General features: G+C 33.6%; 1 protein-coding gene across 11 annotated transcripts in view; it reads left to right on the forward strand.

Moving 5' to 3' along the window:
- The window catches only part of zgc:152904 (uncharacterized protein LOC767777 homolog), a 297,739-nt gene that overhangs the window by 180,249 nt on the left and 90,206 nt on the right, over positions 1–27,284 (forward strand). For all 11 annotated transcript variants that reach the window (XR_009271358.1, XM_058776316.1, XM_058776298.1 and 8 more), the window contains exons 2-3: positions 20,813–20,887; positions 23,658–23,864. Coding sequence is in view for 10 of the 11 variants with exons in the window: in XM_058776316.1 (XP_058632299.1) it covers positions 20,813–20,887; positions 23,658–23,864 (282 nt within the window). In the remaining variant the exon portion in view is untranslated. The remainder of the gene's footprint in view (positions 1–20,812; positions 20,888–23,657; positions 23,865–27,284) is intronic.

Genomic DNA, 27,284 nt, shown 5'->3' on the forward strand with positions numbered 1-27,284 from the left:
AGTAAATATTTGAAGAGAATCTTGCTGAGCAATTTAGTTAAACTGTCAGCACATTTACAGCAGTTAATAGAATAAAAACATTATTTTTATAATTTTTTTTACGTTTTAAAAACATTTTTATTGGTTATGTGAATGTTAAATACCAGGAAAATAACAAAAATAATTGTATTTGTTACTGCCACCCTTGCAAACAAAAATATTTTCTGAGAACAATTTGCTGACGTTCCTTTTAAGTTATGAAAACAATATTTCTGAATGTTCTCAGAAATGTCCAATTTTTTAAAAGAAAACATTAAGGGAATGTTCAATTGTATCATTTTGCGAACATTATGAGAACGTTACTTTTGAATGTTCTCTGAACGTTCTGAAACAAATGCTCAAATGCAACATTTAAAAAAAGTTTCAAATGTTTCATAAAATGTTCTGTGAACATTGTGTAAGTAACATATTTTGCAAATGTTTTGAAAACATTATTACTACTAACGTTCTATTAACGTTACCGGTGGAACATCTGTTCAGCTGGAACCCGTTAGAATCATTGGACTGTCATGAGAGTTTCTCACATGAGTTCAGCTTGTCACTTTGTGCACGAGGCTTTTCCTCTAAATCCCACATTATTCCCGAAGCCGTGTGCTGTTTGGAGGTCCGATTCTGATGCAAATCTCCGAGATCCTTTAGAAACGGCGTTCGACTCTGTGCATTGATATTCCACACGTGCTCTCATCTGTAATAGTATGGTGCATTATTATTATTTACGTCCCTTGTTAAACGTCGGCGTTCTGTTGGGCCGCTGGCTGGGTGCCGACACATTCAATAAGAGCCCTTTGTGAAGAGCCCTTTGAGAGCGTCCAAAGCAAACTAAAGCGAGCAGCACGCGGTGCCAAGTGACGCATCAGCGTTTCAAAGTTGGCTGGTACTGTTTACTACTTTGTGGATGTGCGTTGCACTCCATTCGTTTAATGTGGCCTTTCATTTAATGGTGATTGTCAGCTAGTGCCGCTGGGAACTTCCTGTTTGTTCTTGCTGCGTCTGGAACAACAGCAGTAATGCATCTGTGAGTCAGGATCATAATTGTGTCTTCATTATGGATTTTGCAATGGAAATTGTCTTCGCTCGAACGGCTGCATTGAACGTGTGTTTTGAGGTTGTGACACTGTCACATAAGAGACATGTTTTACCGCTCTATTTATTGTATAATAGAGTTTTAACTGGTTTGCATGTTTTCTTAAGTCCATTTTATTCCTCTTAACATTTTTTGTGTGTCTGTGTCTTTAAGAATTGTATGGTTGGTCTGTCAGGTGACCAGTTACCTGACAGGAAGCAGGAACAGTATATAGAGAGCAGCATGGCCAACAAACTGGCAGCCACTAACAGCTAAGATACACACCTGGATTGTGAAGTTTCATTTCTGTGGACTTACCTTTCCAGATTCACTTGCAACAAATTGGATTGTCACTTATTTTGGATTGTATATACACTGGTGGACTCACTTTGGGATTTTTTCAACACACTAGGATTCTTGGACTGTTTTTGGGGTATGGTGCAGTGAACTGTATGCTTTTAACAGACTGAGTTTTCCTGGATTTATTGTGTTGTTTTAAAGTCCCGTTCTTAAACGTATTTCTGTTTTATGTCATTCTTTTAACACCTACAAATCTCTCACACAGTAAAATCTGACCCCATTTTAAACTTTGTAACCCAGCTTGTTAAGCTGATCGTTACAAGGTTGTTGTTATTAGTGATGCTCTCAGAAACATCATAGTATTATTGTGTTTGATTTACACATTACAAGCTTATCCGTAATGATTCTCATTGCATTTCAGTTTTACCACATTTACAGCACAAATCTTTGGTGATTGGATTTATTTATGCATTTAGTTGTTGACTTAACTTTAAAAAATTGAGGAAACCCAGTGCCTTAAAATTAAGCAAATAATAACAAACAAACAAAAAACGTTAACTTGACAATTCACTTAAATAATTTTTTTAACGATTATTTACGGCACCGGGTTTCCTCATTTTTTTTTAAGTTAAGTTAACTTATCACTTTTTACAGTGATTTATTTATTTAATTATTTTGTATTTATATACTATTGTAGTTTTTATTAATATATGATTATTTGAATATTTTCAGTTTTCATTTTATTTTTAGTTATACTTTTATTGTTTTTATTAGCTTTTGCTTTATTTTAGAATTATTTGTTATACTATATTATACAATTATAACAATTTTACAATTTATAACAATTTGAACAATTTATATATAATTGTTTTATTTAGTAAAAATTCATGTATTTTAATAATTTATTATATATATATATATATATATATATATATATATATATATATATTTCAAATACTGAAATAACACAACAATTTTTATTTATATACATATAGTTTTATTAGCATTTTGAATTGACATTTATTTTTTGAATTGTCATTTTACTTTTAGTAATTTTGTTATGTGCTTTTGTCATTTTAGTAGTTTTTAGTTTATTGGTTTTAATTGATTAGTGTTTTCCCTGAAATTTTCTAACTAAAAAGCTGTTCATAAATATGCCTGCTATTTTATTTAGCAATTTATTATTATTGTTTTTTATATATATATATATATATATTGTTGGTTGCTCTCTTATTTGTTTCCACTAGAGCTTTAATAAGCAGAACAGGCTTCTGTGAAAGCACTGGCCATAAATGAAACACTTCACCAGCATGCTGGTGTTGTCATTCAAAATATAAATGAACATTTTATGCAGAACATCATTTTTAGGGGTGAAATGTGACCTAGATGTGTTGACGGGTTAGTTGAAATCCTCTCTCTGTTATGTAAGAGCCGGAGCGTTTGTAAGTTTGTGTGTTTGCCCATCGTTTTCTAAGGCTCATTAGCAGCTCCTTTGCCTTTAACTTTCTGGTCTCCATGGCAACTCACCCCGCATGCTTAAGGCTTCTCAAGCAATCCAAACCCAATTTAGGCGTCTTCCCTTCGGGCCTGGATACCTGCGTTAAATACACACCTGCTGAAAGCACTCTCACATATCTGTCAAACCTGCTGCTTCTTTCACAGGCGTATATAATCAGAGCTGGACACAATCACACTGCATGAATTTTAGAAATGCCTGATTTATTGCATATTAAATGTAATCCGTACTGTTAACATGCTGGGATGGTAGAAATAATACTCAGAATAGTGGTTGGCTGTTTATTTCAGGTGGCAATGAATAAACCAAATGCATTTTATGAAACAACAAACTTTATTACTAATAGGTTGCTGATATAACCTTCTCTTAACTTCTCAAAGGTGAGTATCATGTCATATTTCCATCATACCACACAGCCAAATGTAATCACTTAAACAAAGTGGTAACACTTATATCGATAGTCCACTTTAGACATTCTACTAACAGTAAGTAACTTTGCAACTACATGTCAACTAGCAGTCATTAGAGTATTAGTAGACTGTCTGTTTAATATCTTCTAACACTTTATTTTATGGGTCCAAAACATACAACATACTGACTATGAGAAACTTTGCAAGTATATGTCAACTTATTCTACTAACCCTAAACCTACCCTACTGAGAGTTAGTAGACATTTAGTTGCAAATTAATGAGAATTAGTTAACATGTAGTTACAATGTTACTTATAGTTAGTAGAATGTCTAAAGTGGACTATCGAATTAAAGTGTAACCAACAAAGTTATTAAAACTACATTGTGAAAAAAAAACACTTACTTCATCTTAAAAAAAAAAAATCGTATGTTTCCTTGAAGTCATTTCAACTTAAATTAAGCTGACTTAAAAATTTAGTTAAAAAAAAAAAAAAAAAAAAAAAATTAATAATTAAAATAGTGGGAAAACATATGTTGACTTATTGATCAAATCATTTTTTAACTAAAAATAAATAAAATATAAACTTTTAAAATTTTATTTAATTTTAGCTAGTTGGAAAGGCAACATTTCTTATTTTGGTTTAGTTTAAGATGAAGTACTAAAATAAACTAAAGCTAAAGTTAAACAACTTAAACACTATATAGACTTATTTTTATTTATTTTTTTACTTATTTTATTATTGTTTTTTATTTACAAAAATAATACAGCTAACAAATTAATATTAGAACAAAAAAGATTAAAATGAAATATTAACAAAAACTATAATAGTATATCAATGATAATAAAATGTACATCATTATTTTACTACTCAATTGCATTTGTTTATTGGTGGTGTTGTGCTGATAATTTATTATTTCAGATTTATTTATTTATGTGTGCCGAATGAGATCTGATGCAGCTGCTGTTAGGTTTATTTTATGACTTCCCAGCATCCCTCAAGTGTACTGTACATACTGCACTACAGTTTAAAACACACACTGAAGCCCCTTCAGCCAAGCACACTGTACTTGATATTTACAGTAAAGTCAATAGAAAGCCCTCGGTCCTCGGCGGGATATTGATTGACTCTTACTGCACCTGCACACACTACAGGGAAACACATGGAGAAACTCTTACTTCACTCAACACACGCCAGAGTCTTGATGTGTGTGGAATTTCAAATAAAATCGTACAATTTCAGAATCAAGCTTTATTTCCACATAAAACTTTTTGCCTCCATGGTGCTCTTCTATGTTATTTGTTTAGCCTATGTGTCATAAATATGGAGTTCATCATGTTGTGCTTAAATCCTTTTAATCGTTTTTTCCGAGAACGCAGTGAGAACAATTGGAAAGCAAATGGAGATTTTTTTCTGCTTCTCAGTTGTTTTTCCTCAGAAAAAGATCCCAGTAATCTTAAAATAGTCTCTTTGAATGTTTCAGATCTTAACAACATCTCAAAATGGGTTCAGATTTGCTCAGATACCAAAAAGCGCAATCAAACAATCTCAGTGTGCAGTTAGGATGGACTTCATCATTAATTTCCATGTAGTGCTAACAAATTGAGTCTTTTTACTATCTTAATGGTTTCTTCTAGACTACACTGAGATCAAATGCAGACTTTTAATGAAGTTTCTTGCTTCTCAGATGTTTCTCCTATGAAAAAGAGCCCAGTAAACCTCATTTGTGACTCTTTTGGAGTTTTAGTAGCATCTCAAATTGGGTTCAGATAATATAGAGTTAGGATGGATTCATCATTAACTTCCATGTAGTACTTACAAATGTAATCTTTTTAATATCGTAATTGTTTCTCCTAGACAGCAGTGAGGGAAAAAAATGGAGAAAAAAAGACCCCAGTAATCTTAAATGTGTGTCTGTTAGAGCTTCAGATCTCAACAACATCTGAAATTGGGTTTGGATTTGCTCAGAGACCAAATTGTGCAATCAAAAGATGTTCATCCATGTTCATCTTGCAGCTTGATATTCCCAGTCAGTCTCGCATTCAAGTACCAACCAAGCAAAACCTCCCTTAACTTATAAGTTCTGATGAGATCTTCAGTTGCCTTCATTGATGCTTCGTTGGGTGACGCAAACACGCTTGAATAGCGAATACTACAAGATGCATTGGAGAAGAAGAGCAATTCAAAGCTCGTCAATGAGATCGATGAGACGCGGCGCACTGACCCGGCGTAAGAGTCGAGATGTGTTGCGGATAACGAGCAAAGACGTGTTTATGGGCAGTTTGGTCACTTGGATATGATTGAAATGGACTCTTTGGTCAATCCCACCAGTGTAACGTTCAGCTGTAGGCTTTATAGGGAGCATCAGTGGCTTTTAAGGGTTGTAGAGCGCTTCACATCCACCGGCCGACCATTGATTTCAGGAAGGAATGGTCACTTACAATGAAGCAGCAGGGCAGCGTTCGCATTCATTTTATTCAGATCAATACTACTAACAAAGAGGATTCAGAGAAAGGTCTTGCGCTGGGTGAATGTGTGCGGAGAACAAGCAACAGATGAGACTTGTGCACCTAATAATGTCAAAGCAACCTTAGGCTAGGTTTATGAAGGCTTGAGAAATCAAAAATAAACTCTCTTTATAATCTCGAGTGTTTAGACTGAGATCGTTCACTGAAGTCTCTCGCGTTTCTCAGATCCTGAGCAAAACACCCCAAACTCAAACTGCGCTCAGATATAGACCGCAGTAATGTTATCATTGATATGCTATTAGTTTTTATTAAAATTTTTGAGTTTTTATTTTATATTTTCTGTTTCATATTAAAAACCCATTTTGGTAATACTTTATTTTACGGTTACACCTATTAGTTGCTTATTAGCATGCATATTACTAGAATATTAGCCATGTATTAGTAGTAATTAAGCACATATTAATGCCTTATTCTACAAGACCTTAATCTACATCCCTAATCCTACCCAGTACCTACACTTAACAACTACCGCACTAACTATTAATAAGCAGAAAATTAGGAATTTATTGAGGGAAAAGTCATAGTTAATAGTTAACAAGTGTTACCCATTATAAAGTGTTGTATGTTTTTGTCATTTTAAATATGTGTCTATATAGTTTTAAATTTTCTGAATTTAAATGCTTTTTTATTTTTTTATTTTGTTGTGTTTATATTTTTTAATTATTTTAAACATGTCTGTAGTTTTTAATTATCTATTGTTTGTGTCTTTTTAATATTTTAAAGTATGTCTTTATAGTTTAATTATTTATATAAGTTTAAAGTTTTTCTAATTTTGTAGTTTTATATATCGTTTAAGTATATCTATGTAGTTTTTAATTTTCTGAATTTAAATTAATTTGTAAATTAATTAATTGTGAATTTAAAAGTAATTTTATTGTTTTATTTTTGTTATTTTAAGCATGTCTATAGGCTATCTAAGCATGCCTTTACTTTATCTATTTATTTATTGTTTTGTGTTTTATGTCATTTTTAATATATTTAAACATGTCTATGTAGTTTTTAATTATTTATCTTAATTTAAGTTTTTGTCATTTTTATATTATATCTAAATAAAACTCATGTAAAAAAACATCTTTAATAATAATCAATTTTTTTTTAGCTGAAAATAAAATGTTTAATTTATATTTTATCTGATTTCAGTTCATAATGGAAATATTTCTTTTTTTTAATGTTTTTAATTTTTAGTTTTAGTTTTGGATAACGATAATAACCCTGATATGAACTGTTCCACATTTGTTTTATATCTGTATTCTCTTCCTCCAAGGGAATTTTAGAGGAAGATAAAAGTGAAAGCATAATGAAACATGAGTGAATCTATAAACGAACAGTAATTCCTCTCGCTAGGCATCCGCTGGACTCTTGTTTACTCTAGTAATGTCATGTAATATCCTTTCAAACAAGGCATTCTGAAACAAAAGGCTTATATTACAGGAACTGATGTAAAGGCCTGTAATTATTTCTCTGTTTGATTGGAAATGGCACAGCAGCATCTAATTACTGTAAGCAGAGATGTCATTGGCCCACGCTAACGACCCATTTACAGGAGAAACTGAATCAGTCACCGGGTCGAGAGGCGCAAGCCATCTGCAGATCATAAGTTTACAGCCACCAAACTCACGCTGTGAGTAATTATACATCTTAGTTATGATATGCAGTTATATGGAAACCTACAGCCTCAACTGTATATCACTTTTATTTTTTTATTTTTTTGAAAATATCTATTATTTACATGATATTATGTTTTATATATATAAAAATTACAATATAATCAAATCAATACATTTATAATTAAAAACAATTATAAAATTGTATTATAGAATTATATTGTAATTTAATATAAATAAAAACTATATATATATATATATTTGGATATATTCATACTACTGTTCGAAGGGCTCAGTTAGATTTATTAATTTGTTTGTTTGAAAGAAATTAATACTTTTATTCATCAAGGATGCATTAAATTGATCAAAAGTGACAGTAAAGGCATCTATAATGTTACAAAAGATTTCTATTTCAAATAACTTTTGAACTTGTGAATCTGTGAATCCTGAAAAAATATCACAGTTGTATCACAAATGGATCACAGTTTCCACAAAAATATTGTGCAGCACAACTGTTTTCAACATTGATAATAATCAGAAATGTTTCTCGAGCAGCAAATCAGCATATTATTATGATTTCTGAAGATCATGTGCCACTGAAGACTGCAGTAATGATGCTGAAAATTCAGCTGCGCATCACAGAAATAAATTATAGTTTAAACAGATATTCACATAGAAAACAGCTGTTATTTAAATTTTAAATTATTTAAATTATTATGATTTTTTTTTTCAGAAACGTTGTAAAAAGCACACTTTTTGAAACGGTAGTGTATATACAAAATATTTTTTTTCTTTCAACTGTAATTGATGGTGAATGCTAAGAATCTCCACAGCGCCGCTTGTGGCAAATAATTGAATTGCACTATAAATTGCATTCTGGCACAGCAGCACATGAAGCAAGGCTTGTGTAGCTGGAAGCGTCGGTGTTTAAGGCCGTTCATGTGGAACGCTGTTTTATCTCACGAGCATCAGTTTGAGAGTGTTTTTCTCCGAGGACTTTTTCTCTGAGGGCTTCTTCATTTGGCATTCAGATTCATTCTAGAATCCCACCTTCAGGCCGTCCTGTATGTCTTCAGCTCCAGAATCAGCTGTGAAGGAACCATTTCAAAGGCTTTCAGGGCAGATTTTGCGAGATGTTGTTGTGCTGTCAGTGAAATAGGACAGGAATAAAGTGGAACTGACACACAGACGGGACACAGAGATAAAAGGAGAGCGGCAGTGACTGCGTTGTGACCTTTCACTGAGGCGTCTTAACAATATCTGCTGGGATCTGGATCAGATGAACTGTTAGACGGCGTTCCTGGAACCGTGCGGATGAATAATTGCAAAACAGATGCATAGTCTCACGTGTTTGATGTCTCACTGGCCGCATCGATACAGATGGGAAATGACCTGAGGAACAGACAAACAGACAAACAGACAAACAGCATCACACAAGCCTTTAGAGACGTGAATGCACAGCACTGTCAGACGATGCTATTTACATAGAGATACAAGACACACGGGACTGCCATGGAAAATGTACAAAAACACGCTGATACTGCGGCACTTTGTTGTAGTGTTTTGTTCAGATTTTCAGTTCATCAAGCTTTGTTTTTCATTATTTGAAAATCTATTAACTTTTGTATTTGTTTTTTTATTATTATTATTTTTGGATCATTTTTGTCTATTTTAAAGGAATATAAATGTAGTAGTTTTAGGAGTTTAAGTATACACACACATGCACAAATAATATGTGCATATAATATCTACACGTTTTATACCAATTATATATATATATATATGTGGAATGTGTTGATGCAAAAACATTTATTTTCAAATTAATTTTTAAAATGATCATTATTAGTGTTCTATTCTTTTCACATAGATTATACATTTTTTTTAAAATACAGCCTTTTTTTATATTTCCAATTTAAATATTTAATAAAAAATAATTAGTAAATTAAATTAAAAATGTACAGTAAAATAATTCAGAATTATTAAAATTATACAAAAAAAACATTTATGGTTTTAAATGATTATTATTACAATTATGTTCTAACTAAATATATTCTAACTAATATATTAGTGCTGTCAAAATTAGCACGTTAATGCAGGCGATTAATTTTTTCCAGTTTAACGCGTTAAAATTATTTAACGCCATTAACGCAGGGGCGGAGCTTAGGGTTGGCCACCCCACTCATAACTGCTGTTTCTGTCTGTTTTTTCATGACAAGAAGTGCATTTATTCAGTCGCAGAACATCTTTACGATCACATCAATCCGGAGACGTTTCAGACACGCGCTCCAGCTTCAGTTCAGCGGCAGGCGCGAGTCAAACAGCGCGGTAACCGGCTTTCAATTCATATCAAAGCGCGAAATAAATTACGTGCATGCAATGTCATGGTCAGTTAAGGCATGAAGTTACCAAAAAGGCGATTAAAGCTGCCTTAAAACTGTGCATGTATGTAATATGCTATATATGAGTTACATTAAGAACATGTCTCTGAAATGGTTTTCAAAACTGTCCTGGAGCAGCCCAGCACTGTCTCTCTCATCTAACACACTCGATTCAACTCGTCAGCTCATAAGAAGAGACTGAAATGGGTCAAATAAGATGATGAGAGTTGAGAGAAAATACGATGCGTGTCAGATCTGCATCACGTTCAGCAGCGGCAGCTCTTAGAGAAATAACAGCCAAAACAACCTAATAACCAGGTGCTGTGATGCCTGTTCATCAAGAATAAAAGAAAAAGAGGAAATCAGTCACTTTTATATAGCTGTAAGTATTTACCTGTATTTAGTTTAGAATTTAGTGATTTATAACTTTATTCAATTTCTGCGTATTTCTGCTGAGGGGGACAGGCAGCCTAACTAAATATAACATTTATTATAATGGGTTTATGTGAAGATTGTTTTAAGTTCACTTAAAGGGATCCCTGGGTATTAAGACTTGTATGGCTTAATATAACGTAAATGATGTCTCTTACTGAAATATGTAGTAGAAACCCATTAAAGATTTGTGTTATTTTAAAAAATCACATTGTTTTATACATATTTTGAACTATGGGGGGCGCCATTTTTCTGATGACGTAAAATGGTTGCACTCCGTGAGCTACTAGCGCTATCTGTTGCTATTTTTACCACAACTCTGAATAGACAACTCGGAAAATAAAATACTGATATGATGACCACAGCTACTGAAAGAGCTTACAGGTGGCGATGGATATAAGTATAGGTTTAAACCAAATGCTGTACCATCGATTTTTCCCCACAAGGAGTGTAAACGCCCCGGATATCGAGAGAAATCTGCGCTGAGAAACTCCTCTAGCGGCCGCGCGTCATGTTTACATCCTAACAGATGGCATCTAGCGTTTCTTGTCTCAGCCGATTGTAAGCTCTTTCAGTAGCTGTGGTCTACTAAAAGGCTCAAAGGCATCAGGGCTAAAGTGGAGAGAACAAAGAAGCGGGTCTTTAGGAAATTTTATTCGTCCACAGGCATCTTCCCATTCTTTTCTCCTCTTCTTAATCGCTAGGAAAGCAGTGATTTATCAGTATCAGTATTTTATTTTCGGAGTTGTGTTGCGGTAAAAAGCGCCAGTAGCTCACTGAGTGCAACCATTTGACGTCATCAACGCAGAATGTACTGTGCACATAAAATAATGGCGCCCCCCATAGTCCAAAAACGATGTTGATTTTTTTCAAATAACTTACATTTTCATGGGTTTTTTACTACATATTTAAATAAGAGACATAATTTACGTTATATTAAGCTATACATGTCTTAATACCCGGGGATCCCTTTAAATTAGAAGTTATTTTTAACGTCTAATAAATGTTAAAATTGATAGCTCTTAATTATAATGTAATGTTTAATGGCTGTAGTCAATTGTTAAATATTAGGGGAATATTTTTATTGGGAAATCAGTGTTGATTGGTATCAGTGATACTGGCCTTCAGTCATAAAAAAGATGCCATTAAACAAATATTAAAAATATGTTGTTTGTACATTCATTTGAAGATTGAATGTGAAATTATTGCAGTATAAAAGTGTATTTAAAGTATATTTAAGAACTTTAATGTTAGGTGAGATTAATCGCGATTAATTTCAGAAAAATGTGCGATTAATTAGTTTTTTTTTTTTTTATTGATTTGACAGTACTGATATATATATATATATATAACAGAAAATTAAGCTAAAATAATTAAATAATTAAGACATTCTATGCATTCTATCTATCATGTATCTGTCTGTCTGTCAGATTAATAAATGTATTGTTCCATGTTCGTTTGTATCCCGCGTGTAAGGTTTATGCGCATAGTCCAAGTCTTCTTCTGTCTTTTTAGTGTATCTCTGTGGTAGAATTACAGCACCACATGCTGGTCTGGCATGTATACTACATCATTTTGTGGTTTCGTGTGGACGCAGATATTTCTTGAGATGAGGGGAAAAAAGATCAGATAGGGAAAGCTCTGGCTTCGTGTGGACATAGCCTTAGTGTCAGAGATTCGCTTTATTTCAGCTCTCCGTCTCTGTCTGTTCTTGTCTGTAACTTCTTGTTTTTCAGCGTACTGAGATATAGAAGCTATTTTAACCCACGGATTAAAAATATAGTTGTGACTCTTTGTCTCACAGTTCTGACTATGTTTCTCTGACTTCTGAGTTTACATTTCACAATTTATTTATAAAGAATACAATTTTAAAAAGGTAGTTGTGACTTTTTACCTCACAATTCAGTTTTTTATTCTTATAAATGAGTTTATATCTCTATTTTGACTTTTTCCCCTTAGAATTTCAAGTTTCTCTCTCTCTATATATATATATATGTGTGTGTGTGTGTGTGTGTGTGTGTGTGTGACCCGTGCTGGCAAAATGAGTGTGAATGCGCATGGGCTAATTTTGAGCTACAGTGTAAATATATATATTATTTTTCCTCAAATTTCAGAGTTAATCTGCCAATTTTTCTTTTTCTTTTTTTTGCAACTTGCAATTTATATTTCTATTCTGATTTTTTTCTTCAGAAAGGCTTGTTTACATCTCACAATTACAATTTTTTATGTCAAAACTGTGACGTATGAAAAATAAATGAATCAAATCGAATAAATAAATGCACATACATGAATAAAAAGTTAAGTCCATGGCATAAATAAGCTTCATTAAATAGAGGTCAGCACTAGTGATGTTTGTCTCCTATGAAAAGAGCAATGCAAAACAATATTTTCAGAGTACTGCATTTTACTGACATACTGTGACATATTTTAGAGTCAAACGGGATGAAAAATGTAGAGCAGGGTTGAATTCTGTGGTTATTTCTCAGATATTGTACACGTCCTGCTGTGTCGTAAGGCCTTCATTGTGTTGACGTGTTGTAGTGTTTGAGTATTGTGTGTCAGCGGGGGTCTGCTGTCTGCCATCCTCACAGCGGGCGCAGACCCTCGGAGGACGCTGTCGCTGCTGTTTTAGACTGAACGAGAAAGTTCTCGTGTGGTAACAGTCCTCCTCGCTGCGGGGATCCGATGCGTGAGAAAACCAGTTTCCACACTAACAGATCAGATCTTCACAAGCAACCTGTTAACTGTGAAATGGCTGTGAGTTGGTTAACATCTTTACTGTACGAGCACGGTATAACATCTGGCAGGACAGGATAGCTGGCTTTTCTGAAGTGAGAGAATGTTTATTTCATAACAAGTTACGAAAATAACAATAGAATAATGACACTGACATTAAACCTGTCAACATCTCATCTGTTTCTCAGCTTTCATGAACGTCTAAAAAAATATATATATACAAAATACACTCTATTTGCATCTGTATATTTGAATTACAATACATATATTTAAAAAGTTTTGTTTTCCACTTCAGCAGCACTTACACACACCAAAAGCTTTATTTTTATCTATATTCTGAAGGGTTTTACTGAGGGGTTTGTTCATATATCATTCACCTTGTTTTACACAACATTATATTCTTAGAAATGTGATTTTTATGATCTAAGAGTATTTTCTGATTTATGGGGTGATAAAAAGAGAAAATGAAACCCAAGACTGAGCAGATGTATTTTCTAGCGATGTTAGTTTGTGTGCATATACTGTATATACATGCTAAGCAAGTAACACGTTGAATTAAACAAGGAATTTTACAGTAGAAACACTGCATTTAAAATGTGCTCCAGTGCTCTCAGTAAGTTGTGAAAGTGTTAGTTTTACTGCATTGATGTGTCTCCTCCATCGAGCGGCTCTGTCATCTGTATTTTTAGATCTCAAGCTCTCGGTGAGACACACCTGAGCACCTAAAGGGCCAAATACTGTCACACCGAGAACATACGGCTCGTTTAATTAACCCAACGAGACGAGGCATGAGAGAGCAACAGAACCTGGAGGATCTAGAAATAAAGAGACCTAAAAATATAACAAGCCATCAATTATGAATTCGATCCTGTGCACACATCTGATTCTAATGGCTCTTGGTATGATTAGCATGTTAAGATAATATACTTTTTATGTGTTTTATGTGTCACTTGCTCAAAGCGATGACTAAGCAGATGTAGTGTTACGGCCCATAAAGTCCATTTAAGCATTATGACTTTATAGCAGAATATAGAATATTAGCCCTTTACTGTCAGGATCATGAGTACTTTACTTTATATTTACATTTTTACATTTATGCTTTTGGCAGACGCTTTTATCCGGGACGACTTTAATTGCATTGAAGGTTTGCATTTGATCCGCTCGTGCATGTCCTCAGTGTTTTTGCTCCATGCTCTGCTGCTTGAGCAGCGATGTTAAAGCTAGCTGAGTTTTGAGTTTTATTTATTTAATCATTTATACAAAAGATTGAGATTTTTCAGTAAAACTTTACAGGTTTTATTTGTCAACATCGATAAACTACACTGTTAAAAAGATTATTCAAGTACGTATTATTTCAGTCTTTCTACTTCAAAATGTCACGTTTAATTTGTTCCTTAATGTGTTCTTTGCCTTTAAATAAATTTTTAAATTTTTAAATTTAATTTTTTTTTTTTTTTTTTTTTACAGATTAGAGCTTTGGCAACTAACTAAAATAAATATATTTAAGTTGATGTATTAAAAGCAAAACGAATTAAAGCATATATATATATATATATATATATATATGATAAACACAGAAACAACAAAAATATTAAACATGACCAACATTAAAATAAAAACTGAAAATATAAAAATGAAAGCTAATTCATTAAGAAAGGTTAATAAATGCAGTAAACATGTCATAGTTCATGTTAACCAATGCATTAACTAATGTTAACAAATGAGACTTTATTGACTTAACTTTAAAGTGTTACCAGTTTTTCTATATGTAATGGTGTAGAATGAATATTATTCGTTCAGGATAATAATAATTGTCCTGTTTCAGAATCAGCAGGTTGCATGAAGCGTTCAGAAGCTGAAATGTGTGTTGGATCTGCTGGACGTCTCCATCATCAGAAATCCCTGCCGGCGTAAACACAACACAAACTTCACAAATGACATTTGTGCAGTAAACACGCTTCAATGCTGAAAGACTGAAGGCCCTGAGCGGCGTCAGACACATGCCACTATTAGTGCTGACGGATGTTGTTCAGTGCAGTTCGAGCTGCGCTGCTGTTCTCTGAGGAACCGTCCTCTGGGACTGCAGAAGTTCAGCTCCCACACGCCACACGAGACGAGACGAGACGGTGTCGGCTGTAGAGCATCTCAGAGAAATCAAAGCTCAAATCACAGGAGATGCTGTCGGAAGCAGTGCATGCTGGGAGACTGGGATCCTGTTCTTTAACATAGTGCATGGGGAAACTGAAGTCATGGGTCGACTGCTGCAGTATACATAAGAAACACAGTCACCTAATTCTAGTAAAGCAAACAGACAATATTAAGGCTGGGAATCAATTAAAAAAAATCATTTTCATGAAGTTTAGTGAAGTACTTGAATGTCTGCATTGGTTTTATACCGGTGTAGTTACTTTTTTAATTTAATTAAAGCTGAATGGAAAACTTAAAAACATTTTTCTAGATAAATACATATGTTTAAGTTGAAGAAAACTGAAATAAAACTGAATTAAAGCAATATAGAAATATAAAAAATGAATAAAAATGACAAAAGCAAAACTAAATTTGACCAAAAATAAAATGAAAACTTTTGCAAGCTCATTTTAATATATTGTTATGTAATGTATATATTTATACTACAATAACTAATATGTCTGTTTTCATATAAAAAGACATAAATAATATACGGTACTATATTTAACAAATTTTATATATATATATATATTTAAATCTGTATATGAAATTCAGTTAACTGTCTGTATTTTATATAAAAGATAAAAAATAATAACATTTATATATAAACATATTTATTAAATCAATATATATATATATATATATATATATATATATATATATATAATTTATTTATTTATTTATTTTTTATAAAATGGCAAAAAACAAATGCAATAAATAAATAAATAAGTACATATAAATAAAATGAAAATGACTGATTTACCAACAATTGACTCTTCTCAGTCAAAAGAATCTAATGAGTCACTGTCAACGAACTGGTTCTTTACATCCTAAAATACAAGTCATTGCTTGTTGCTTAATGCATGTTCTACTTCCTCAAAAGTCATCAAAGAATCATTAATATCATTTTAAGCAAGCAGAATTGTGAATCATAACCAGAAGCGCTAAATTCCTTGTGATCCCCAGCCGTGCTTCATATACTGCTGCGTCATAACTGTACTGTACAGTACTCGGTCCTCAGATACTGTGAACTCTGAATGTTCAGGCAGGAGCAGCATCGCTTCAGGCAAGCGTACCGCGGTAACCGGGGTAAAACTACAGCTGGTGCATATGGATTCTCACAGGTGCGTGTGGGACTTTAGAGCGCATTTAAACGAAACATGAAGAGGATCGCTGACACAAACCTCCTTCTCTGCAGTCCCAGGTGGGAAGCAGCAGCAGTATTTACGCCTGAGGGCGTCTCAGCGTGTGTCTGTGTCACACAAACGCATCCCAGCATGCACTGCCACTCTTTTAGTGCCTCTGTGGCGCTCAACCCACCGTTAACCCTCTGAACGTCCGCGGAGACTTGCGCAGCGCCTGGATTTCTCTGTCAAATCACAGTCAATTAGTGCTGTTTGCCCCTCGGCACGTCCTTTCTGTGCTTAATTACAGTTAATACAAGGTGAGGCTGTTCTGCATGACAATGAGCTAGAGAAGGTTAAACATTGCTGAAAGCAGTCTCTTCTGCTCACCAAGTCTGCATTTATTTGATCAAAAATCTGTAAAATTGTGAAATGTTATTCCAAGTTAAAATAGCTGTTTTCTATGTAAATATGAGTTAAACTGTAATTTATTTCTGTGATGCGCAGCTGTATTTTCAGCATCATTACTGCAGTCTTCAGTGTCACATGATCTTCAGAAATCATAATATGCTGATTTGCTGCTCATTTCTGATTATTATCAGTGTTGAAAACAGTCGTGCTGCACAATATTTTTGTGGAAAACGTGACACATTTTATTTTTCAGGATTCACAGATGAACAGAAAGTTCAAAAGAACAGCATTTATTTGAAACAGAAATCATTTCTAACATTATAAATGCCTTTACTGTTAAAATAATGCATCCTTGATGAATAAAAATAGTAATTTATTTTCATTCATTCTTACTCCCAAATGAACTTGTAGAACAATTAGAACAGCGTTTGATCTAAGGTAAATTAATTTACCTAATTACTTTGCAATAAAGTGTTTATGTGACGACTGAGGTCAAAGTAGAAGTGATTGTAGTTAAAGAATATATGATTTTCTTATGATCAGCCCTCATTCTGTTATTTAGTTGTTAATTATGTTACAGTTTAATTTAACAGTGTCTTTAGGGGAAAACAGAAATGACATAAATTGCTTTGCAATTTCACACTATTCACTTTGTTCAAAAGTTTGGAGTCAGTAAGATTTTTTTGAAAGAAATTAATACTTTTATTCATCAAGGATGCATTAAATTGATCAAAAGTAACAAATACATTAATTATTAGTTTTTTTATATTTCTATTCATCACAGAATATCATAATTTTGACTTATGTCATAGTTATGACTTTATCTCCTAATTATGACTTTTGTATCTTATAATTTTTATCTTATAATGACGATCTTTTGTCATTACTGACTTTTTATCTTAATTTTTTTTTTTTAAATGCTGTTCTTTGGACTTTCTGTTCATCAAAGAATATCTTAATTTTTTTCCCAATTAGGACTTTTTATCTCATAATTCTGATTTACTATTACCTTTTATCTCATAATTTTGACTTCGTGTCTTATAATTTTGCCTTTCTATAACATAATTCTGACTTAGTATTGCATAATGTCGACTTTTTTTATTACCGACTTCTTATATTAATGATTATTTTTAACAAAATGATGTTCTTCTGAACTTTCTATTCATCTGTGAATCCTGAAAAATAAAATGTGTGTGCAGCACAACTGTTTTCAACATTGATAATAATCAGAAATGAGCAGCAAATCAGCATATTAGAATGATTTCTGAAGATCATGTGACACTGAAGACTGCAGTAATGATGCTGAAAATACAGCTTTAAATAAATTACATTTTAACAGATATTCATGCAAAAAAAATAATATTTCACAATTTGACTGTATTTTTGATCAAATAAATGCAGCCTCGGTGAGCAGAAGAGACCTGTTGTTTTGTGAAGCTTGTCTAAGTGAATAGCAGTAATGATAGATAGCGAAGCGTGCTCTAAAACAGTAAACACTCATTTATTTGTGAAGTTTGTTCTGCTAAGCTGTCTTGAGCTTGTTAGAAACATTGTTTATGTGCATTATGTCACTGTAACTCTTCTGGAGTTTAATGACTCGCACAGGTTTGTGTTTTATTATTTTGCGTGGGCACGATTTCAGATTAATTTTCACACCTGCCAAACGGCCGTGAATGAATGAACGCTCTAATCCGATTAGTCTGACAAACAAGCTCCGTGTTGTTTTTTATTGTCTCCAAACAGCATCTGGATCATTAATTCACTTCAAGTCTTCAGTTACACTCCAAACACTTTAAGTTTTGCACAAAATGACAATTCTGTCACCGCTGACTCGCCCACGACTTCTTTTGTGCTCCGCGGTTTGGTTTGGAACGACCTGCGGGTGAATAAATGATGACAGAATTTTAATTTTCAGCTTTAAAATGTAAAACAAGCTCGGTGGCACTAAAGCTAGTGAACGCACACCCGCATTTGCCTCTTACGGCTCTAGTGACATTTCCTCTCCACCTCAGGTGGCAGCCATCAAAGTCAGTCCTGTGCCAGCCGTAGTCTCTAATTGCAGAGTTCAGGGCCACGCTTTGGTCATTAATCAGCCCATAGCTTCCCAAATTAGACATCCTCGCCAGACGAGCAGCAGTTAGCCGAGTCTGAGGAGAAGAGTGCAAAAATACTACAACAGGCCAACAATAAAGAGACAGGCTGCTTCCTCTCCACCCGCATCCCTGAGAGGAATAAATCAGCCGCGCGCTTGACGTGTTAAAGATTTACACAGCGACTGCGGAGGAATCGCGCTGCCATCTATAGGCGGCTTTCTGTCGTGCTGATGCATGCTGGGCTGTTTTATGAGATCTGAATAGCAAACCTTCATTTTTATCACGTTTTGTATTGTTGCTGCCTTATGTTAAACTGCTTTAAATTACATTTTCAATCTACACTCCATACACCATAATGGCAAAGCAAAAACAGAATTGTCACAACTTCGTAAATTTATTAAAAACAAAAACTGAAATAAGTACGTTGCATAAGTATTCATACCCTTAACTAAGTATTTAGCTGAAGCACCTTTACAGTCTCAAGTCTTTTTTTTTGTTTGATGCAGCAAGCTTTGTTCATCAGCATTTGGTTCTTCTCCTCTCCTCTTCACCTCTCAAGCTCTGGCATGTTGGATGGGGGCAGACGCGCATTTTCAGGTTTCTCCAGAAATATTTGATTGGGTTCAAGCTCAGGCTGCGGCTGGGCCACTCAAGGACATTCACAGAGTTGTCTGTATTTGACTCTTGCTGTGTGTTTAGGGTCATTGTCCTGCTGGAAGGTGAACCTTCTGCCCAGTCTGAGGTTCTGAATGCTCTGGACTGGGTTTTCATTAAGGCAGGATATATACAGTATATATATATATATATATCCAGATGGTAGACAACCAGAATGTGCTTTTTACCGCCGTGGGTGCCACCGCCGCCACCGCGTCTGCAAAATGCATTTGCAGCTTTTGACAGCTGAGTGGCGCTTTAACCACAAGTTACCAAGCGAATGCAGCAAAGCGCATTTTCACAAATAGCCATCAGCTTTGCCTCACCGATGTGTTACATTTGACGGCTGCAGTCCGCGGAAAATTAAATAAAAATAATAATAATTAAGAAGTTTACTTTCAGTCAGAGCATTTAAAGTGGCGGCCTGTTTCAGTATATAGGGATTTATATGCTTACAATCTGCAAATGAGTGGGAAAATATGTTCAAATACTCCCTTTAATTCACTTTACACTTCACAAAATAAGATAAAATCTGTGATTTTCTGTGTTTGTTTGGATGCAGCAGAAAACATCCAGTTCATGCTTGCCTGTTCTTCTTTCACTGACTGCAGTTCTGACCTTGAAATCAGAATAAAATAATGTATAAAATATATAATATCTTCAGAATCATTCACGCATGTGAAAATGGGCTGAGAGTTGAACAACAACGTTGGTTCAGATTCAGACAGGAATCTTGTGTTTGTTGTGTTTTTTCTGCTATTAAGTGAAAATACAAGACTAATTAACCTTACAAATGGTTTTAAAACCAAAAATGCATCATATTTAGTGAGAAAGTGTGATGCGCTCAAACAAAACAGACACTGTTTTTGGAATCAGCACCTGAAAATTAGAAAACAAAACAAGTATCGGGTTTCATTCAGCTGTGTTATTCATATTTTTTGTATTTCAGATATTATAGAAAATTGCTCATGTTTCATTTAAAATATGAAGTGTTTGTCTCAGATGTTTGTGTAGTTCATAAGGAGTAAAAATAGCACAAATGATTTACTAACTGTGATGCGTCATGAGTAAATGAATGCAGCTCATATTGAGATCTCTGAGTGCAAATCTGAGCACAGTTTGAGATGTTGTTGACATTACTGGCCTCATCTTAGCAGAAACATCTGAGAAGCAGAAGTTCAGACTTTGATGATATTGATGAATTTTGCAACATGAACGCTGTTATTTTCCTCTTTATCTCTGTGAAGCTTGAAAACAATCTGTAAAGTGCTATATATATATAAATAAATATGACTTGATTATGATGAATAACACTGTGTTTCTCTCTTTCTGTCACAGCGGTGCTTCAGGTGTCAATATCACTGAATAAAGTGGAACTGAGTGTTGGAGAGTCGAAATTCTTCACATGCACAGGTAACAACAAAACCCTGCTGACATATTAACACATTTGATTAAGCACATGTACGTGGTTTTAAAATATACATCTCAGTAATCCATCACAACAGGGTCTGAATGTTTGCAGGACTAAAATTTGCAATGTGCCTTAAAAGTAAATACACAACAGTTCAAAAGAGGTCTCTTCTGCTCATCAAGTCTGCATTTATTTGAGCAAAAATACAGTAAAAATTGTGAAATATTATTATAATTTAAAATAGCTGTCTTCTATGTGAATATATGTTAAACTGTAATTTATTTCTGTGATCAAAGCTGAAATTTCAGCATCATTACTGCAGTCTTCAGTGTCACATGATCTTCAGAAATCATAATAATATGCTGATTTGCTGCTCATTTCTGATTATTATCAATGTTGAACACAGTTGTGCTGCACAATATTTTTGTGGAAACGGTGAACAATTTTATTTTTCAGGATTCACAGATGAATAGAAAGTTCAGAAGAACAAGATTTATTTGAAATAGAAATATTTTGTAGCATTATAAATGTCTTTACTGTCACTTTGGATCAATTTAATGCATCCTTTATGAATAAAAGTAATAATTTCTTTAAAAAAAAAAAAAAAAAAAGAGTTCTGAATGATAGTGTAATTACTCTCAGCAGAAGCAGAACTATTTCAATAATATTAATTGCTACTGAATATGCAGTAAACATGAGAACATTGAACAAGGCAATAATTATGTATACTATATACATGTCTTTTCTGTAATGAACACAGTAAGATTATAAAATATAACTGTTCGCATTGAGAATATTAGAAAAACAAGTACAGTAATTAAATAATGTATTTTTCATATCAGTTTAGTAGAGATATAATCTTAGAAATATGAATATGATCTGGACAAAGTGCACAAAGTCGTTTAAATTAAACACATTTAATGTTTGCAATTAAACAAATGTTTAATCATTATATTTCTTGAATAGAATACAAAAACGAGTTGAATTGCAGTGGTTTGAGCACATGAGATGAGTTTCTCTGCTCACCTGTTGGTGATGATGGTTAATTTTTTCATCGCCCGATTACCCAGACGGACGATGTGCTGTTGCCATGACAACAAATTGATTTCTTTCCATCGTTCATACGCCAGCCGGCCGTAAATGCATTAGTTCACATGAATTTCACCGTGCGTCCGAGCGGGAAGCGTCTCTCTGGAGCTCTGTCAATATATAGAGCAAGAACCAGCAGGAAGAGATTGATCAGAGACACATACACAACATAAACCAGCACTCACTGTTTCACTCTCCTCACTGCTGCAGTTAATACAGTTTCACACACATTTCTGTTTCGATTGACCTTGTTGTGCATCACTTTCAACCTTTGATTTGTCGGTTCTGAGTGTGCACCTTTTACATGCATGGAACTTTTCTCAAAATGTTCTTCATATTTTTGTGCCCTTAATTGCGACTTTCCTTCTTGCAGTTCTGACTTTTATCTTATAATGAATGAGAGTCAGTGAGCATGAGCATCTGAAAACCATTCATTTACCTAGTCAAGATAGTCAAGATCATAATGAAGGAATGCTTAGGAAATTATAATTGGATTCTATTGCATGAATGTAAAATTGAATTAATTATTTAAATGTAAATTATATAATATATAGTGTATAATAAAAAAAATGAATGCATTATAAATCTAACTCAGAAGTTTATGACATGCAATTCAGTTTTTTTTATTTATTTTTTTTCCACTATGAAAAAAAAATAAGTAAAAGTTTGACCCCCTCAGAATTGCAAGTTTATATCTTGAAATTCTGCATTTATTTCTTTGTTTATATCTCACAATTTTCAGTTTATCTCTCACAATTCTTTTTTTTTTAAATATTGAATATTTATTTAAGTTTTTTATTTTTTTTATTGTATTTATTTAAGTGGGAATCCAGAGAAAGAAAAGTCAGAATTGCAAGATACAATATAAAGTCAGATTTGCAGGAAAGAAAGTCTGAATTCTTTGTTTATATCTTATTATATCTATTTTTGAATTACAAAAAAAAAAAACAAGTGTGAATTGTGAGATGTAAGCTCAGAAAAGTTAGAATTGTGAGTTGAATAAAAAGTTGCTATTATTTATTTATTTGAAATAAGTTTCAATAGGATATTTATTTATTTATTTATTAATGTGTGAAACAGAACAGGGTTTTTGCACTTTCTTTTTGGTCACTGAAAACATAAACAAAGGAGCCAATTCTTTTAAAAAGAACATGCAAAAATCATGAATCGTGACTTCTGGTGTTGCATCATGGAAGCAAATGAAAAACATCACCTCAGTTAATCCAGCAGATTGAAGCTCCGCTGTTTTGTCCATGCAACTCTTTCCTCAGCTCTCCTCTCCTCATCTTTCTAACCCTGTGACTCGCTAACAAGCATGTCCCCGTCCCAGGACTCCAGGGCTCTCATGAAGAGGTTGGAGAGTTCAGGCCTTTCTGATTGTAGAGGGCCAGAAAGACAGACTCCCACACGGCTGCTTTATGACCTTCAGCCGAGCAGCTTTACAGAGCAGAGCACCTGGAGTTTGCATATGGTGCTCGCTCGTTCTCCATGTGGCCCCTCATTAAAGCCAACGGCGGCCAGAGCTAAAGAGCTGTTGCAAATTACAGTGTAAACCAGATCGGAAATGAGGCGTTCGCTCAGATGCATGGGAGTTTTCATGAAGGAATGTTTTTTTGAGAGTATGCATGTGAGGTTTTACTTCTAACTGTGTTAATAAATGCCTATATGTTGATTTCTTTTCAGCCATTGGTGAGCCGGTGAGCATAAACTGGTTTAGTCCTCAAGGCGAGCGCATCATCTCCAACCAGAGAGTCATCGTGCATACGGAGGGCGTGCGCTCCAGGCTGACCATCTACAACGCCATCATCGAGGATGCTGGGATTTACCGATGCCAGGCTGTGGACGCCAAGGGACAAAGCCAGGAGGCCACTGTGGTGCTGGAGATTTACCGTGAGTTACCGCAGTAAATCCATGAGAGTCAGTCAGCACGAGCTTCTGTAAATCAATTATTAGTCAAGATCATCATAGAGGAATGCTTACAGAGTCATAATGATGTTCTATTGGAAAAAAAATAATAATAATAATATTAATAAATAAATAAATGATTTATATTATAAAACATATTTATATATTATATAATCTAAAAAAAAATCTGCTTTTTTCATGTTTTTTTATATAAATTATGTCAAGATCATAATGAAGGAATGCTTACATAGTCATAATATTTGAAAAAAATGTTTTAAAAAATGTAAAAACAAACAAACTATATATATATATATATATATATATATATATACAGGGTTCCCACGCTTCTTGAAAGTACTTGAAAGTACTTGAATTTCAGACATATGGATTCAAGGCCTGGAAAGTACTTGAAAACAAAAATGGGTCCTTGAAAGTGCTTGAATTAAAATTTGAAATAAATTTAGTTTATGGCGCTATTTCAAAAATTGTCCTATATGTGCTGTCAAAGATGGGGTAGCGGAAAAAAAAAATCTTGGCGTGTGTTGATGTGAAGCCTAGTTTTCTTAAGTCGCTCCCGCTGAGTTTCTGACCATTACCGCCCGCTCCCGCAACGCGTGTCCCGCTCCCGTAAAAATTCTATATTGTATATAATTTTCGCGCTAATAATATGCGGGGTATTGAAATCACATTTGAGTGAGCGCTCGCAGTTCACTTTCACTTTCGATTTCGCGATCACGCGCACTCTGTGTAAAGTGAGCACATCTTTACAGTGCGTGCATAATTATTGGGTACGTTGATATTCTGATCATATTTTTTCCCAAGCACATTTTACCAATTCCAAACCACATCGATCTTAATAACTACTATTGATTTTGTATTTAATCATTTATAAGTGATATGTAATTATCCATGAAGGCTGGAGATGGACTAAAAATGAGCTCCCAGAACTTACTGCGACATGGAGAACTTGAAAAATAAGAAAAACAGCTTAGTACAGTTTAAAAACAAATAGAAAGTCCTATTTTTTTATTTATATTTTTTTGCAGATTTGCACATGCACAAGGTTTAAAATGTTCATGACATATTTTTTAAAAATATTGAAATTTTGAGCAGCTGCATGTTTGAGCACCTGCATTCCTCTAGGTCAAAGATGAAAAAATGGGATTTACAAAATAATTTTGACTTGAGTTATTTATTAATGAGTAATGTCTCTATTGGTGGTGGTTGAGGAGATCCCCCCCCCCCCCCTTCTATGTAAAGCGCTTTGAGTACCCAGAAAAGCGCTAGATAAATGTAACAAATTATTATTATTATTATTATTATTATTAACAGGTTTTACAGTGTTATTACAACATTTAACCACTTTTTATTAATTTAAAAATTGCAAAAATTTCAAATTTAAATCTAGTACAAGAACTACAGCAAAAACCAGTTTGATGCATATTTTATAAATATTTTAAAAATTATATTTGAATATTACCAGTATTAACTTCATTGAATTCCTTTGAACACGACTGCTCAAAACTGTCTAAATTTATGAAACCTACACATTCAAAACATTATTACTCTGAAATTTTTCATGTAAATGTTAAGTGCAAGTAAAATGTTTAGTACTGTAAGGTCTTTCACGACACTACATATGCTGGCGTGTGAATTTGATAGGTGCTTGATATAAAATAAATGGTGCTTAAAAAAGTCCTTGAAAGTCCTTGAATCTGGTGTTCACGAAAGAGTGGGAACCCTGTATATATATATATATATATATATATATATATATATAAAACAATTCACCTTTTTAATAAATTTGATAGATAGATAGATGTGTTATTATGCTCATCATTATCAGACATCATTGCCTTCAGTAAGTCTTCCATGAATACTGTGGTATTTCTGGGCTGAGTTGAGCTTCTTCACCTTACAACAAGAGAGTTTTATGTAGATTTTATTAATATTGAGGCAACTTAGCAGCTAACTTAAACGAGGCTTGTCACATTGACACTGATAATTCAGATCCGGCAGAAGCAAAGCCACACACCGTCCTCCTGAGCAGCTCTTCTGCAAAGCACCATTTCGTCTGAAATAGAGCAAATCAGCCAAGACCTGTGAGGTTAAATAACGTCAGAACGGTCACATTTTCACTTAAGATTTCATTCAAGAGCGAACAGCATTAGATATCAGCTAGCTGTACTTGAACTACCTGCATGTTGAGGTGAAAATAGTCTCATTCACTCGTTCACTGTCCGTCTGCTGACAGTCGTATGCATTTTTGCAAAAATGAGCTTTCTGGAACTTTAACTTCATTTTTCTTTATTATTATTATTTTATTAGTAGTAGTAGAATGTTTATTGTATGTTTATGTTCAAGTTCTATTTTGTTTTGTTTGTACATTGTATGTGTTCTACATTCTGTGATGTATGATTTAGAAATGTAATCAAATGCATTCACATGAAAATATGACAATTTTATGTTCAATTTACATAAAAAAAATATATATTTATTTTATGCTGCAACATATTAAATTAAATAAATTAAAACCGGATGAAAATATATATTTTTTTTTAATTGAATTATTTTTATTATGTTTTATTATGTTATGTATCATTACTCTGCAAAGTACATTTTAGTATAGAATAGCAATAATTTTGAGTTAAACTGAACTTGTATTTTGACGGGTTGTCAAGACCTCAGATTTTTTTTTTTTTTTTTTTTTTTCCAAAATTCTGTGTTGTCTTTATTAATTCTGCATTCTTTGATTATTTTTTATTAATTTATTATTTTATATATATATATTATTGCTATTATTACTACTGTTATTAGTACATTTAAGTATGCAATAGCAATATATTTCTGTCATAATTTCATGTTAAATCAAACTTTTGTTTTCGGAACTGAAAGTTATGAATTTCACACAATTCCGGTATTTCTCAGAAAACAGAACCGGTTTTGGATAAGAACCGGCGCTCGGTTCTCGGTCCCCTTGCTGTTGATGTCATTCAGACAGACCTGGGACATTGTGAAGGTCAATACACTAAAAAAAAAAAAAACACAAAATACAAGCAAATCACTCTCATCGCACTTTCTTTTGGACTAAATCAAACCAATAAGATGGCTTCCTCTTCTCATTCAGTGATTTCTGTCAGATGACCTTCAGTACAGTGCGTTTGGACTGAATAAATGTGTGTACTAGTGTAGAATCAGACCCAGTGTGCCGCTCTGCCCTGACCTCACATCTCAAGCCAAATTATGAGATTCAGAACAGAAACATGATTTCAGCCAAACAGCGAGAGATTCTGTTTGTTTACAAGCATGCTTGTGTGAATACTGAGAGTATGAATGCGATCGCATTCAAAGCATGCAGAGACGAGGGAGAAAAATAATCATTTTGATTAGCCGGTGAAACAACTT

The sequence above is a fragment of the Onychostoma macrolepis genome, chromosome 01, assembly GCF_012432095.1.
Source record: "Onychostoma macrolepis isolate SWU-2019 chromosome 01, ASM1243209v1, whole genome shotgun sequence".
Lineage (NCBI taxonomy): Eukaryota > Metazoa > Chordata > Actinopteri > Cypriniformes > Cyprinidae > Onychostoma > Onychostoma macrolepis.